A 16,758-nucleotide genomic window follows, 5' to 3' on the forward strand; every position below is an offset into this window, starting at 1 on the left:
ATATGCAGGATTTGGCCATAGATTCTTTTATGTTTTTCTGCCTCTCATATTCTAAACATTTCCTGCTAGTGGCCTCATGGAAACCTTTGCAGAGACAACAATGCAAATTGTCCTCAGAGATGGTGCACCCATCCCCAGAGTGACCTTGACCACATTTGTAGCATCTAGGGGTAGATCTACACTGACTTTTAACGTGCCCATATCTACAACAATTATAGCACTGGATAGTAGGGTAAATGTAAAGGTCAACAGCTAAAGAAGTGTAGCACATATAGACCCGCTTTGGTAAAACTTGGCCATCAAAAGTTAATATAACAGTTTCAGTGTTTTTAAACTCAGATTTGCCATCTACGACAGTCTTTCGTTTAATCCTCCTCAATTTTAAAATCTTTCCACAACCAATTGGGACTGAAATATTTTCGAGGACATCATCATCGGACCACTCCATGGGAACGCCTCTAACGACGCCCATGCGGGTCACCGAGAAAGTTGGAATGAAAGCTTTGAAATGTTCTTTTTCTAATACGCTATTGGTAATAAAAGAGTTGGCGTCTAAGTATGTAGTAAAGGAAACAACCAGACGATTGCGACCAATTTTTTTTAAACTTCCGTTTACTATACCTTTAAAAGAATTCCTCCTTAAAAACCTACCAAATGAAATTGGGTTTAAGTAACTATTATCGTTGGGAGCAGTTTGCTCTCTCTGTATATGTACAAGAAATGGTGCCGCATCCGAAGAATTGTATACCAATCTGGCTACCGAAACCGGTTTCTGTGGAGATTCATTTGGGATATCAATATGCGAACTAACAGTAGGAACAGACGCACTATCAGTCTCCATGTCCACCACGCCACAACTGCAGTCCGACTGAGTTTTCGCGCCATTTTTGCGCCTTCTCTTATTACACTGTTTGCAAAGGCTACGTGTGGATACCCTTTTTCTCTTTGTATTAGTAGTACTGACGGCGGAGCCATCAGTGTCTACTCCGGTGTCGTTATTCGACACTGTTACATAATGCCCAACTTCGGGCGGCAATGTTCCTCCGGGATCATCCGGAGGTTCCATGTTATAAAAAGAAACTAAATAAAAAACTTACCAAATAGAATTTACACTAACACTATAACTAAACTACAAAATATTAGGATAGAATATATACAAAAACTTAATCTAATCCAATATAAAAATTATTTTTCAACTCGAGCAAAAGAAAACACGTCCGCCAAAGTTCAGGTTTCCCGCGCTTTTCCAAAAAGGCTTACTTACGTAACTTCCATTCCACTTTTTTTTTCATTTTAGCTTGTAATCTTCAAAAATAAGCTTCAAAACTTTTTATTAAGTAACTTTTTTCACACCTTCGTTTTGCCATTCTATAGTTTCGATCGAAGTCTCATTACATTTCATATACACGACGTGAGTTACCTATTGAATATTAAAAAGCTTACCAAAATCTTTTGTCTTTCTTTCTTCATAAATAATCTCGATACCCATGCATTGAACCTTTATAGCGATAATTACCTGCATTGTTTTGCCTTCGTTTATGTAAGTTTTATGTCACACATAAACGCTGTTGATTTGCATCCAACAGAAAATATGCCTACAGTGACGTCAAGGAGAGGTGTCGTGGTGGACTAGTGGGTAAAAAACCAAGCTCTTGAGTATGAGGGTGTGGGTTCGATTCCAGGTCAAGCAATTACCAATGCAACTTTTCTAAGTTTGTATGTACTTTCTAAGTATATTTTGGACACCAATGACTGTGTTTAGGATGGCACGTTAAACTGTAGGTCCCGGCTATCAGTGATCCTGGGCAGTCGTTACGGGTAGTCAGAAGCCAGTAAGTGAGTCTGACAACCAGTTTTACCAAGGTGTATTGGGTTGCCTGGGTAACTGGGATGAGGAGGTCAGATAGGGCAGTCGCTCGTTGTAAAATACTGGTACTCAGCTACATACGATTAGACTGGAAGCCGACCCCAACATAGTTCGGAAAAGGCTCGGAAGATGAAGATGAGTGACGTCAAGGAAATGTCAGTATGATAGGCGAGTTGTAGCGAGGCAGGTCAGTCTGGTGCCGGAGGCCACCGAGTACCGGCGCGCACACTGGCCGGCACGTTTGCGCCAACACGATTTGCGCGCATTAGATACTCGACACAACATTCTCGCGACACCCAATTCAAGATGAAGCCGAGTGCACTAATTGTTACATTATTGTCATTTCTTGTGTTAACAGACTATGCCTGCAGTCTAAATATCCTCGGAATATTTCCGTACAATGGCAAAAGCCATTTTATTGTGTTCCGTGTTTTTTTACGTGAACTCGCCAAACGAGGTCATAATGTGACTGTTATTTCTCATTTCCCAGAACAGGTTCCACCTGCAAATTATCATGATATTAGTTAAGCTGGAAGTATAAAAGCCATAGAAGGCGAGGAACCTTTTGAGAGCTCATATTTTACACTATTTCTTATGAGTCAATTCCTTGCAGACACCGGTGTGGAGAACTGCAAAATATTGCTAGCCGACGACAAAGTGCAAAGATTGATTAAGGAAAAACCAAAGTTCGACGTAATTGTTGTGGAACAGTTCAATAGCGATTGCGCTTTGGGTATTGCCTATAAGTTCCAAGCTCCTGTTGTGGGCATAATGTCGCACATACTGATGCCTTACCATTATGAAAGATTAGGTGTCCCTTACAATCCAGCGTATGTCCCTTTCCATTTCCTAGAAGGAGGGACTAAACCCTCATTGTATCATAGAGTGGAGAGAACAATATTTGACTTCTACTTTAGAATGCTTAATCGTTATTACACACAAAGGAGTAACCAGAACACGCTTGCTCAATACTTTGATGATATACCTCCTCTAGAAGAACTAGGAAGAGAAATAAAGTTTCTTCTTCTGTATCATAACTTCATTCTTACTGGATCCAGACTGTTTCCTTCCAATGTAATTGAAGTCGGAGGTTTCCATGTCGTCGATGCAAAACCATTGACAGGTGTAAGTATGTGTACAATATAGTCAGCTGAGTATAAGTTTGAAACTGAAAACAACGTATTAGCATAATACTTCAAAAACATAAACAAAAAATGTCTACTACCGGCACCTTTTCTTTGTACTGAGCGACTTATGTTGAGTTAATGCAGATCTAGGTATGATGAAGATGATGATGAGATTGTAACTTACGCATTAGATAATAGTCTTTTGTTTTTCCAGGATCTTAAAAAGTTTGTAGAAGAGGCCGAACATGGAGTCATCTATATTAGTTTCGGGTCCATCGTCAAAGCTTCTACTATGCCAGCAGAAAAAGTACAAGAAGTTTTGAATGTCATGAAACGACTGCCTCAAAGATTCGTCTGGAAATGGGAAGACAAAACTTTGATGGTAGATAAAGATAAACTTTACACGAACAGTTGGTTACCCCAAGTGGATATTCTAGGTAAGTAATAATTTAAACTTTAATGTAATAAACCTGTAAAATATTTCATGTATTGACAACTGAATTTAAATGATTCATATGAGTTCTTTTGAAGAAATAATGTATTTGTTTGCATATCAAATGTTTAATTGTTATTATTTTGCATTTTAAGCTCATCCAAAGACGTTAGCGTTTTTGTCTCATGCTGGGAACGGTGGTACAACAGAAGCCATTCACTATGGCGTTCCAATGGTAGCCATGCCGGTGGGTGGAGACCAGCCCGCTAATGCAGCAGCTATCGAAGAAAGCGGCCTCGGAGTGCAGTTACAAATCCGAGACTTGAATGAAGAGAACTTACTGAATGGTTTCAAAAAAGTATTAGATCCCAAGTAAGTATGATTTGTTATTTCTTGCGGTTTTTACACGCAAATAATTAGCTGGTCTACAATTTCTCAAAAGCTATTAACAAATGACTTTATAAAAGCCTTTGAAACGTAAAGATAAACACTTTTAGTTACCGTTATTAACCTAATTAATAGCATAATACCTATATGCTAGCACCGCCCCACGCACGTGTCACTCCTTTTGCGGCTGAGTTAATTAATTTTAAAAGTTTAAGCCTCAAAAAATAAGAGATTTAAAAAAAATATAAAGAAACACAATAATTTTATAGAGTAATAGTAATAATGAATAGGCAATGAATGTCAAATAAAGATAAAGGTTGTCACAAAAAAAACTTTGACTCATAATAATCACAATCCATAATCTAATAAATAGGTACCTATGTTGGATTAGTTTATTTACCAATTCTTATCACACTCTTAATACTGATTAATATCCAATCTAATGGTCATAAGTTCTGGAAATAGAATTAATTTGAGGATACGCAGCATTTTAAAGCAAAGTTTCATAAAAACGTCAAATAATCTTTCATTTTTTTGTTTTCAGATTCCGCCAGAGAGTGAAGGAAGTATCAAAGGCATGGCATGATCGGCCACTATCGCCCCTCGACACCGCAGTCTACTGGACTGAATTTGCTGCCAAATATCCCAATTTCAACTTCAGAACCGCAGCAGCTGATGTGCCATTCTACCAGTATATACACCTAGATGTAGCCGCTGTTTTCATCACAATAATTAGTCTAATATTTATTGCACTCCGAACAGCACTCAAAGTTTGCTGTGGACGGAAAGAAAGTAAAGGAAAATCTATAAAAAGTAATAAAATTGAAAAGAAAAAGGCAAAGCGTGCGTAGACGCATGCAGAAGACGAAACAATATTGGTTCACTTGGAAAACTCGGTCGGATCTTATTCAAATACCCAAGAACACGTCGCTACATTGCATTGTATAAACTTCTGAAAAACAAAACTTATAGAACTGCATATTTCATCCACTAGTCGGCCGTCAGCCTGACTGCTCTCTGATTTACCTAGTTAATAAAACCGTAATAAATAAAAAAAATACTTACATTATTTATATTCTAAATAAGGAGTTGTTTGAACTGTATGGAAATTGCATGGTGTGGTTAAAATTGACCGTACGTTAAGAGGGGAAGTTGTCATTGAAATAGAAAACACTTGTCGAAAAGATTATCTAGATTATTATATTTTGATCTTATTTCAAATTATCATTATTTGAGAAATAATTATAAATAAATAATTATTTGAGATAAATTGATAAATTGTTGCTTAATCTCTCTTCTTTCGCTTTTCTTTCTTCTGAGATTTCTGTGTCGTCTTTTTGTTCCCAATCAAACATATTAATTTAACTATTGTTAATGGAAGCAGGAGAAATACTGATCCCAAAACCAAAATAACATCAATCATCAAATATTGATACATTGGCAAGTCTGCTGCCGATGGTTTCAAATTTTGTACTCCTTTATATTTAGCTACATATTCAATCCAGAAAATTGCCGTGTCCATCGGAGAAAGGGGCCTATCTTTCCACTGCTGAGATAATAGCTTGGCCTTCTGCCTATATCTGTGGAAAAAAAAACTTAACGTAAATCTATGCGATATATTTATATGTGTCACGATTGCGACAGTGCGGTAACACGTAAATTTAATCAGCTACAGCTAGGTGTAACCTTCATTGATAAGTTTTCCACACACGTTAGTGTGGAATTTCTTTACGTTAATATACTTTTGTAGTGACATCCCAACTTGACATTATCAATGAAATTGTATGTGATAAACTCGTTAAGATGACCCCATACGTAACCCGGGAGTTTAATACTCACTCATCTTGAAGGATAGTCTTCAAAGCATCCTTTAGTACTTTTTCGTTAAATGATAATATATCAACAGACACTCCTAGGCCACTCTCAACTGCAGATTGTGCATTGGCGAACTGATCTCCGAACAGTGGAACACCAACAATAGGCACCCCACAATACATAGCCTCAGAGGAGCTCAGCATTCCAGAGTGGGTTATAAATGCCACTACCTTTGGATGACCTAGAAAACAAATTCAGAATAAGTGCTAGAATCATTTAATTAGCCCACTTATTACAAGATTGGCATGCGTACGTAGGACCATTAACTTATATTAAACTATTGTAACTATGAAGAGTTGGTATGTATTTCAGTGGTCCCCAAACTAAGCTAATCTTGAGGGCTATATTATTTGCTCTACTTTATGACTCGAGATATCGATACTATTGTAGTCTTGTTGATTTCTAGGAGAGACAGATGGGCCCCCTTTACACTTCTTACTATGCTCATATCCGTATACCTAGTTTCACAGGGCCTCGCGATTGATAGGGGTAATTTTTAGGGCCACGCAAAACCAAGACGTGACCTGCTTCTGATTTAATCTGCCACGCTAAAGGAGCTTCTCTCAAGGCCTCAACTCAACAGGAAAAAATTACCCTCAGAATATTTTCCTATTTTTTATCTTTATCGGGTTAGTGCTACTAGCATAGGTGCTTACATAACACTTATTCACAAAATAATTCGTCTAAACTCACACAAAATAGCTTTTTGTGACATCCACTTGTCGACGTACGCATTGGTAGGCGGTTTCCAGTTTGAAGCGTCTAATTTCCAAATAAATAGAATATCACTATTGTTTTTAATTAGATTTTTGATTTCATCTAATATTTTTTGTGGGAAATTCTTCGCGACACTCCCAAAACTTATAAAAACAACGTCTTTCTTTGCATTGTCCAAAAAGTTTTTTAATCGCTGGAAATTAAGAATACCTACAATTTATTTTAATTCGTTGAATGATGCTGATAATTTTATTCATTTATCAAGAGAGCATACAAACCTTATCTTCTATTTGAGCATTCTCTTTTATATGCATGCCACCAACTTCTACAACATTGGAGCCTTGTAAACGTGAACCAGTTAAAGGAAAATACTGATTGATTAATATTAAGGACACATTTTTCCCGAGCTCTTCCAATGGTGGAATATCGGGATACACTGCATGTACTATCTCCTGATTTTGTTTTTGTATCACATGTGCATAATACATATTCATTCCAAAGTTTATGATTGTACTCTTAATTCTATTCCACAAGTTTGGGTAATTTCCGGAAGCAAAAAAGTGGTTAGGTACATAAGCTGGATGGTTTGGTGCGCCTAGCCTTGAATAGGTCCATGACATCAAAATATGTGCGGTCATTCCTATTACGGGCGCGTTCAACTTGTAGGCAACAGCCAAACCGCAGTCCGTCATAAATTGCTCAGCTATAACGATATCAAATGATTCCTTCGATTCTATAAACTCTTGTATTTCTCTATTATTTACCAATTTTTTACAATTTGTATTCGCCATTTGTTTAAATACCTGAGCTCCACCATATGCTACTGACAAGAAGTTTGAAGTTGAGAGCACTTTCAGGTGTTCTTCTATATTAACGTTGTCACTAGTATTTTCTTTACCCTCCTGTAGAGAAATTTGACGTAGAGTAGGTAATGCCGGCACTGGGTGGTAGTTTATCACAGTCACATTATGTTTCCTCAAAGCTAACTCTTCAACTAGCGCCGTAAAATAAATGTGATGACTGCGACCGTTATAGGGAAAAATTGCCAGTATTTTATAACATTCACATTTAAATATATAAAAAGTAAACAATATAAATAATTTCATTTTAATCTGCGGATTTACTTTCGGCTAGACATGGAAATTTAAATTATCATGCAAGTAGTTACGCGCACTTCAATAATTTGTTAACAACGCGACTAGTCCACAGTGATGTTACAATAACACTGAGTGCCTTGACATCATGACATTCTTTTACGATTTTAGACTGTATGAATATGTACAATTATCATGTTAAGACAAATACAAACGTACGCGTGCTGTATTTGTAGGAAGTTAGTACGTACTAGCTGATCCCGCGAACTTCGTATCGTTCAAACATTCCCTGGACCTCTACAAACATTTTAAAATGAAAATCAGCTCAATCGGCCCAGCCGTTCTCTAGTTTTAATCAGACTATATAACGAACAACAATTCATTTTTATTTATATAGAAGATAGATAGATTATAGTTTACTTATTTCGTAAGTTGAGAAAGAAGTTTTGTTTAAGTAAACAATAAAAAAAAAAACAAAGTATTCGAAGAACAAAATTTTAGACATTACATTCTGTCATGTGAAGTTCTAAAATACAATCATGTAACCAGAAATAGACTAACATATTTATTACACCACGTGAAATGTTAACAGTTACGAAAAATAACTACCTGCCTATCTAATGGCTAAGATAACAAGATTGAAAAATGATCAGCTCCGAAACCTAACCACCATAAAAGTAAGTCTTTTACATACACACAATAATGCCTGCTTTTCTAAATTCTGCAGGTTTGGGAAAACTGTATATTAGGCATGACGTAAGACTATATAAATGCATCATATATAAGAAAATAGGTACCTAATTATATAGCGGCTACTGAAATAACTGTCTATTGCAGGTCCTCACATTATAAAAATGGCTTGTTGTTGTAAAACAGCTGGTAGATGTAAGTATTATGGCATTTTTATAAGCCAAAACTTAACTTGAAAGCCTGGGCTATACAATTAAATCTCATAATAACCGTTAAATATTATTGTAGCGAATAAGTCATCGGCGAGTTGCTTGGGCCGCTGCGATCTACCTAAACACAGATGCTTAGACAGAGAGGAAATAAAGCCGGGGCCAGTACCCAAGCATATGGGATGGCTGTACACCGCCAGAGACGCCCCTGAACATCAAGTAAGAATAGAACATCTGAAAGTCACCGATCAAATTTTCAAGCCTATGTCGTACCTAATTTGTAATTACATAATGTTTTCAGTTGAGATGTGGCTGGCGCCCAGGTCACATCTCCTGCCCCGTTCTCAGAAAGATCGAGGCTCATAACTGCGTAAAGTCAGTGTGCACTCCTTGCCCATCGATATGCTCTCGGCCGCCGTGCGTGAAGCCCTGCTGCCTGCCTCCCAAGTGCGTCACGGTCTGCCCGTCCTCCCCGTCGTGCTGCAAGCCACCCCCATGCGGACAAGCTCTCATAAGGATCATCAGGCATGCTGGCAACTATAGCATCTGCACCAAGCCCTCCAACATAAGCAATGCACCCTCAGGACCCTACCCTCTCAAATACGTACTTAACATTGACGATGAAGAACCTGTTCCCGGAGCACCACCTTCTCCTGCGCCCAAGTACAGTGTAGAAGCTAAATTTAATGATTACCATTTTGACTACACCAGTTCTCAATCATCTTTTGTACTGGACTTCACTCCGCCTGAACAGAAATGTTACAAACCATGCCCGAAGAGGAGTATTGTGTGCATGATGTGCAAAACAGACAATATGAAAGGATTTTCGAAATGTACATAAGTAGTACCACGGTGAAGAATTTTTTTGCTAAGGATTAATAACATCTACAATCTCATCTACATCTATAAACACCTCAAATTATGGACTACTTATACGTACTCGTTTTGCTAAAGTACATTAAATATCGAATGAAAAAAATGGTATTATACACAATAACACATTCGCACATTACAAGATATGACTAGCTTTTAATGAATTAAATAAACAATCGCCATTCCAGTTCGTATTTCAGTTATTATAATACCTTTGCGTACCCTCTACATACGCTATAAGTACGGACGTGTCCAATATTCTACCTGTTAATTGGCTAGAGATAGAACTTTGCTATTAGCCCCCCCTATTTATATAGTACAAGTAATGTCAAATTCTTATACGTAAGTAGTAATCAATACAACAAATGGAATATCTGGAACGGCCGTAAGTGTTCTCGGCTACAGGCTCTTGATTTCTTTATTTCTAAGACAGATACTAAACCTAGGATGTAGGTAACCCTACGTAATCCTAGATCTCTATCATCATTATCATCATCCTCCTGCCCTTATCCCAATTTTATTTAGGGTCGGCGCAGCATGTTTTCTCCTTCCATACACATCACTGCCGCTATCTCACGAAATCCATCCATCCTTTCATGAAGCATGAAGAGAAGCGAATAGTTCACTAGTTCCTACTAATATAATAAACTTGTTCGCTTGGGCATTATGATTCGATTTAAGGTGAATGCTTTGACTGGTATAGGTACACTATTATATGTATTTGGCATTCAAAAGTTTATCGGAATTGTAAAAATTTCAGAGTTATCCCATCAAAAATTACTTCAAAGAGACTATACTTTTTTTTTGTTGTTAAGGCTAAAAAGCTACTGAAGCTATTTGAAAAATATATCAAATTATAAGCTAAAGCTTTTTATCGTTGTGCAGGACTAAGTACATTTGGAATACAAGTAAATTGCGAGCTAGCAAGCTAGTATAAGTATAAATGAAATTATTAAAATATCTGTTCAACAACACTTTATTTTTCTAACATTCAGGACAATAAATCTATAACAAAATAAAATAAATACACCATGTATTGTTAATGACTAAACTTAAGTTTGACCCGACTTCTGTGCTAGAGCCAGCATATTCTCATTAGCCAGCATTTGGAACTCGTGGAACCTCTGTGACACTCGCTGATTTGTCCTCAAATATTTCTCCATACAATTCAGTGTACATTTGTCCTGAAAAATATAAAGACAGATGATAAGAAAGGACCATGGGCAAAAATGTATGAAGCCTGGGCTCACCCACCAACAGAGATGAGACCACTTTGATTATACTTGTAAAGCACTAAATATAAAGATTTAAACTCATTTTTGCGAAGAATCCATGGGGTTATTTTGCTGTAAATATTTTTCTCCGACCATAAATAAACTAATATTCTGCAAAAAGTAGTGCTGTTATGGCAGTGTAGGTTTTGTTATTGAACACCTTTAACTAGTTTTAATTCCAGGTTTAATGTATACATAAAAAATAAAACAGCTGCTAACAGTTAAAATTATTTTTGTTAACATTTCAATCAATATCAATAATAATGTCGTCTAAATATCCTGCCGGTGGATTAAATTGTGAGTGCCTGCCTAACCCTAGATACCATATTATTGAAATGATATGAGCACAACTTCCTACTGAGCGTCTACCTGTTAGACACGAGCAGTAATACTGAGCGATGGCATCTCGACCCATTTCGTTTCTGTTAACCAGAATGTATACCTACGTAATATGTAAACCTATTTAGGTGCATATCTTTTTTTTGCCATGGAATTGAAGGTATTGCCTATAGTAACAATTTTAGTACAAACAAAAACCTTCACAACGGCATATGCTATAACTCTGTTGGACAATGAGCCCAATTTGACTCATGGTCCTTTATATTCTGAGATTTAAATCTGTGTTTGAAAGAACAGTTTCAACGGTGGCGAAAGAAAAACAATTTTCAACCTTGGACAAAATAGCCTGTTTCTTGGAAAATACCCTACTTCACCATCTAGCTTTCTTACGGTGAAATCCTGTGATACTCTTCAAATGTGTAAGCCACATTAGTGTAGTTTTATCAAAATCTGTTCAGTACCAGACTGGGATTATAGTATATGATAGAAGTATTATGAAAAGCAGATTTATATTACTAAGTTTGGCTTCAAAACACGAAGATACACAAGATTTCATTGAAGATGATGAAATTGTTGGTAAGTCGTATAAATTACTAAAACTAAAGTAATATAGTAATGCATACCTCTGAAGGCTTGAGCGTTCTGGAGGTGAAGTCATGTACGCAATCATTGAAGCAGAGCTCAGACAGCTTATTGTACTGGACCAGGAAGTCTTTGAACTGGAAACAGAGAATACAATGTTATAAACTTAGCACTCCACCTTTAGTTAGGTACTAATTGATATTTTTAAATAACTTTTGCTAGAACGGCATGTGAATCGTTGATACTATGAATGTAATGTGTGATTAACATAATAAACACGATACATTTAAATAGTTTATTATAAATTATGAACAATTCGACTTACTGTTTTGATTTGGTCAGCCTCACTCATTTCAGGCGCAGAAGCCATTGTTATAATTTGGCTAACCAAGTGACCTTAATTTATATATATATTAGTATATACACGAAGATATTGATTATAAACAATTAACAAATGAAATTAGGCAATATTGGTTAATCCAATTCAAATTTGAGGTTAATTTTGAGCCAAACGTGTTGCAAGATGACAAATTGAATTTAAAGATTCGAATACGATTTCGTGTTACCAATTTAAATTGTACACTTTTTTATTTCATATTTGTTACTGGAATATAAATTAATTCAATATGGCACAAAATATCAACATTTATTCATTATGATCAGATATATAATGTGTATATAATGTGGTAGCTTGACTAATATTGTATCATATGATTCCTTTTTGAAAGGTTATTGCATGCGTAAATATAAACGTAAGTGACGATGCGTTTCGAAAGTTTGACAACTTTACATTCAATCCTTGAGAAATTGACATATTTTGCGCATTCGATAGCTTATCTCTCTTTCTAGCTTTTACAGAGTTCTATGTATACTGTCTCATTCTCAATTTATTGTAATGTCATGTAGCTTGTTCTGTAGAAACTTGTGGCATATTTCTTCTACAGTGAGATTCGTAATATTGTTAATTTTTAGATAACTGATTTAGAATTATAATACAAAAGTAACCTATACCAGAATGGAAGAAATTGGTATCATATTGCCGGAGAAGGTATTTTTATACTCTGATTCTTTTTACAATCGATAAATGAAATGTTGTGTATATTTTGTCACGATCATAATTGTCTTTCAGGATGACCAAGTCGTAGATGCCAAGGGATTATCATTCCCAGGACCTCAGACGTTTGATGAATTGGAATCTGAAGATCTCTACACTAAATACAAGGTAACAAAGTAAAATATAATTTATGTAGGTAAGTCAAGTGATCACTGTTGAAATGCTTTAGTAGTTTTCACACAGACCCTTGTAAACCAGGGACTTTGTGAAACTCATATGTATATTAGCCTTGTCTACAACTACTATAGAGACTTTTCAAAACTGTTTTATTTTTTCAACCAATAACCCAAACGACGTAAGATATGAATGACAAAAATCCCAACTTTCAGAAACTCCAACGTATGCTTGAATTCTTGGAAGTTCAAGAAGAGTACATAAAGGATGAACAAAGGAACCTCAAGAAGGAGTACCTTCATGCTCAGGAGGAGGTGAAGAGAATCCAATCTGTACCTCTTGTGATTGGCCAGTTCCTTGAAGCTGTGGACCAAAATACTGGCATAGGTTTGTTTTGAATTCTTTGTATACATAGGAACAGTTATATGAAAAGATTCTGTTAAAAGGCTTTAGAAACTGCTTTTACCAAAATCTTGTTTGTATAATATTTTAGGAGAGAGATTGATATTAATTGGTTATACTGTTATACAGAGCAGGCTATTCTCTAAGACATAATTTTCTTTTGTAATAGTTGTAATTATAACATTGGAAATATTAAGATTTTTACCTTCGTAATGCTAATGATTCAGTATTTATTTTTAACAGTTGGCAGTACCACTGGGTCCAACTACTATGTCCGCATCTTGTCTACGATCGACCGAGAGCTGTTGAAGCCTTCAGCCTCTGTGGCTCTCCACAAGCACTCCAATGCACTTGTAGATGTATTGCCACCAGAAGCAGACAGCTCCATTTCCATGTTGCAGGCTGGTATGTATGCTTTGTCAAAATATCTTAGTATTCATCATTAATTCTTTGAAAAAAAATAAGTCTATGAAGCAGTTTCCATATTTTGTACTTGCTCTTTCCAAATGGCCTTCTAAGATAATATTCTTGCTTGCTTTGAAATGTTGCCCATAAATATCTTTAGCTTACATCCACTGTGTCAGCTGTTTTCACATGAAAGTCTTAAAGAAATTCATATTCACATATAAGAATTTTTAGGTAGAGATGTCTTATTAAAGTAAATTAATGTTTCACAGATGAGAAGCCCGATGTTCAGTACTCAGACATTGGTGGCATGGACACACAAAAGCAGGAGATCAGGGAAGCTGTAGAATTACCCCTGACACACGTGGAACTGTACCGACAGATTGGTATTGAGCCGCCTCGTGGTGTGCTCATGTATGGGCCTCCAGGGTGCGGCAAAACTATGCTGGCTAAAGCTGTAGCTCATCATACCACAGGTAACTACACCAAACATGATAAATTTAGGGAAGAGTACTCAATTTATGTACTCCCTTATTTACTACCTTACCGTATTTACCCATAAGTATTCCTCTTATGTACTCTCCCTAAAAAATAAATACTGCCATGTATACATGTACCTGTATTTAAAGAATGTGACAGACTTTAAGATAAATAACGACAATATTTTTCATTTAGCGGCGTTCATTCGCGTGGTGGGCTCCGAGTTCGTGCAGAAGTACTTGGGAGAAGGGCCGCGTATGGTGCGCGATGTCTTCCGTCTAGCTAAAGAGAACAGCCCCGCCATCATCTTCATTGACGAGATCGATGCTATTGCTACTAAAAGGTACATTTTAATTTGTCAATCAGTGTGCTGGATATCAATCATCAATTTACTTCTATCTGAGGAGTAAATATAGCCGTTTAACATAATAATTTCTATACAAAAGCTGTCAAAACTTTAAACATTCTTCAGGTAAAGTCATTCCTAAGGTTAAAAATCGGCCCTAAAAGGTTTTCTCTGGTTTACATGTAGTCATGTTTAATGCTTTTTATTCCAGATTTGATGCCCAAACTGGTGCTGACAGAGAAGTACAGAGAATCTTGCTTGAGCTTCTCAACCAAATGGATGGATTTGATCAAACCACCAATGTTAAGGTAAACATCAATACATAGCCTGAAACTTCATTAAAGCTAATAACGACGATGATTATCATATTTAATTATGCCCTCTCCATTTGCAGGTAATTATGGCCACAAATCGTGCCGACACTCTGGACCCTGCCCTCCTAAGACCTGGACGTCTTGACAGGAAAATTGAGTTCCCGCTACCTGACAGGCAAGTACTTTGCAATTTAGGCTGATAAAAAATCTTGAGGTCACATTTAGAACCAGATTTTTCGCCTAGCTTTTTATAACACTCAATTATTTGTCATTAAAAATGTTCTTCATGTCCACAGGCGTCAAAAGCGACTGATCTTCTCAACAATCACCGCTAAAATGAATCTGTCGGAGGAAGTAGATTTAGAAGAGTTTGTGGCGCGACCGGATCGCGTCTCTGGAGCTGATATTAACGCAATCTGCCAAGAGGCGGGTATGCACGCCGTCCGTGAGAATAGGTGAGAGATACGTTATATTGTGTCCGTTATATAGTCCGCCAAACTTCATGGCGGATCGGAACATCGCGCGCTGAAGTTAGTTGCGAGCCGCCAATGAGTTGAGCGAGGAACAAGCAGTTTTTATTTCCCTCCTAATTTTAAAATATGAATATGACCCTTTAGTGCCTCATACTGATTTCATTGCTGCAATTATTATAAAAGAAAGTAGTAATGTTTAAAACGATTGAATTTACATATATTCAGCGAAATGGGTATTTATTTGCACATTTTTGTTTCAGGTATATTGTTCTGCCCAAAGACTTCGAGAAGGGTTACAAGAACAACATCAAGAAGGATGAGAGTGAATATGAATTCTACAAATAAGTTTTGTCGTTTATATGTCTCTATTGTTTGAATTGTAATTAATAAACCTAAATACACATAACTTGTATTTTATTTATATAAGTCTCTCGGGATGGAGTTGAAAGAGGGAAAATAATACAAAACAAATGTTTCAAAGTCTATATTCTGTAACAGTTCTTAACAATGTGATTTTACAAATATGAAATAATACAATATATTTGGCATAATACCTTATAAAAAATGATGTGAATGTAAAACAATAAATTAGAATAGAATTCACTTCATCAACTGCAACTCAAAATGAATATCATTGTGATGTGCTTAATATACTACGATATTAACAATGTCATTCTCGTCTGAGATATCGTAACAAATAATATCAAGTGCAATAACTAGTTTACTATAAACAATAAAGGCTTTATTAAGGCACTACGCATCCTAATAAGGCGTTGTCAATATCTAAGGGTGCGTCCACATCTGGCGAATGTGCAGCTCGCGAGCTGCCTGCGAGCTGCGCGCGTGCAGTCACTGCAATAGTTTGGTGCGCCTCTTTAGCGCAACTCATGCAAGGCTCGTATAGAGCGCGCGAGCGGCGCGCGATCTGCGCGCACTCAGTTCTAGCCCTTAGGGTGCGTCCACATCTGGCGAATGCGCCGCGAATGCGCAGCACGCGAGCCGATCGCGAGCTGTCCGCGAGCTGCGCGCGTGCAGTCACTGCAATAGTTCGGTGCGCCTCTTTAGCGCAACTCACGCAAGGCTCGTATAGAGCGCGCGAGCGGCGCGCGAGCGGCGCGCGATCTGCGCGCAATCAGTTCTCGCCCTTACAGTTCCGTATATTGGCTCAGTACTATCGAAGATGTCAGACGTCGCGCGCCGCCTGCGCGCCGCTCGCGTGCGGCGCTTAGGTCGCGCGCGAGCTGCGCGCGGGCGGCGCAGAAGCGGCGCACGAACAAAAATGCACGCGCGCAGCTCGCGGACAGCTCGCGATCGGCTCGCGTGCTGCGCATTCGCGGCGCATTCGCCAGATGTGGACGCACCCTAACAGTTCCGTTTACTGGCTCAGTACTATCGAAGATGTCAGACGTCGCGCGCCGCCTGCGCGCCGCTCGCGTGCGGCGCTTAGGTCGCGCGCGAACTGCGCGCGGGCGGCGCAGAAGCGTCGCACGAACAAAAATGCACGCGGGCAGCTCGCAAACGGCTCGCGAGCAGCACATTCGCGGCACATTCGCCAGATGTGGACGTACCCTAAAGTTACAACTCAATGCATGATTTGTTTTTTAACCTAGCTGCTGTAGTTTACAGGCATTAACAACTAATAT

At 37.7% G+C, this 16,758-nt stretch overlaps 5 protein-coding genes across 5 annotated transcripts; 3 read left to right on the forward strand and 2 right to left on the reverse strand.

Moving 5' to 3' along the window:
- Positions 1–2,074: 2,074 nt before the first annotated feature.
- Positions 2,075–5,084, forward strand: LOC124636481 (UDP-glucosyltransferase 2-like). Its single transcript, XM_047172587.1, has 4 exons — positions 2,075–2,992; positions 3,209–3,431; positions 3,583–3,799; positions 4,359–5,084. The coding sequence occupies exons 1-4, from the start codon at positions 2,462–2,464 to the stop codon at positions 4,663–4,665; spliced, it is 1,278 nt and encodes a 425-aa protein (XP_047028543.1). The 5' UTR covers positions 2,075–2,461; the 3' UTR covers positions 4,666–5,084.
- Positions 4,994–7,633, reverse strand: LOC124636480 (UDP-glucosyltransferase 2-like). The gene is made up of 4 exons (XM_047172586.1): positions 6,685–7,633; positions 6,383–6,599; positions 5,654–5,870; positions 4,994–5,394 (listed from the first exon to the last, which is right to left on the reverse strand). The coding sequence occupies exons 1-4, from the start codon at positions 7,510–7,512 to the stop codon at positions 5,100–5,102; spliced, it is 1,557 nt and encodes a 518-aa protein (XP_047028542.1). The 5' UTR covers positions 7,513–7,633; the 3' UTR covers positions 4,994–5,099.
- Positions 7,634–7,663: 30 nt separating this feature from the next.
- Positions 7,664–9,459, forward strand: LOC124636482. Its single transcript, XM_047172588.1, has 4 exons — positions 7,664–8,177; positions 8,338–8,385; positions 8,479–8,618; positions 8,701–9,459. The coding sequence occupies exons 2-4, from the start codon at positions 8,355–8,357 to the stop codon at positions 9,238–9,240; spliced, it is 711 nt and encodes a 236-aa protein (XP_047028544.1). The 5' UTR covers positions 7,664–8,177; positions 8,338–8,354; the 3' UTR covers positions 9,241–9,459.
- A 771-nt stretch (positions 9,460–10,230) lies between these two features.
- Positions 10,231–12,008, reverse strand: LOC124636313 (mitochondrial import inner membrane translocase subunit Tim9-like). The gene is made up of 3 exons (XM_047172354.1): positions 11,793–12,008; positions 11,509–11,604; positions 10,231–10,456 (listed from the first exon to the last, which is right to left on the reverse strand). Exons 1-3 carry the CDS (start codon positions 11,835–11,837, stop codon positions 10,325–10,327), a joined length of 273 nt encoding a protein of 90 aa, XP_047028310.1. The 5' UTR covers positions 11,838–12,008; the 3' UTR covers positions 10,231–10,324.
- Positions 12,009–12,354: 346 nt separating this feature from the next.
- LOC124636161 (26S proteasome regulatory subunit 6B) lies at positions 12,355–15,521 on the forward strand. The gene is made up of 10 exons (XM_047172097.1): positions 12,355–12,515; positions 12,597–12,689; positions 12,911–13,082; positions 13,341–13,502; positions 13,775–13,978; positions 14,178–14,325; positions 14,540–14,636; positions 14,723–14,817; positions 14,939–15,097; positions 15,376–15,521. The coding sequence occupies exons 1-10, from the start codon at positions 12,483–12,485 to the stop codon at positions 15,458–15,460; spliced, it is 1,248 nt and encodes a 415-aa protein (XP_047028053.1). The 5' UTR covers positions 12,355–12,482; the 3' UTR covers positions 15,461–15,521.
- The last annotated feature ends 1,237 nt before the right edge of the window (positions 15,522–16,758 follow it).

Source organism: Helicoverpa zea, chromosome 14, assembly GCF_022581195.2.
Source record: "Helicoverpa zea isolate HzStark_Cry1AcR chromosome 14, ilHelZeax1.1, whole genome shotgun sequence".
Taxonomy (NCBI): Eukaryota; Metazoa; Arthropoda; class Insecta; order Lepidoptera; family Noctuidae; genus Helicoverpa; species Helicoverpa zea.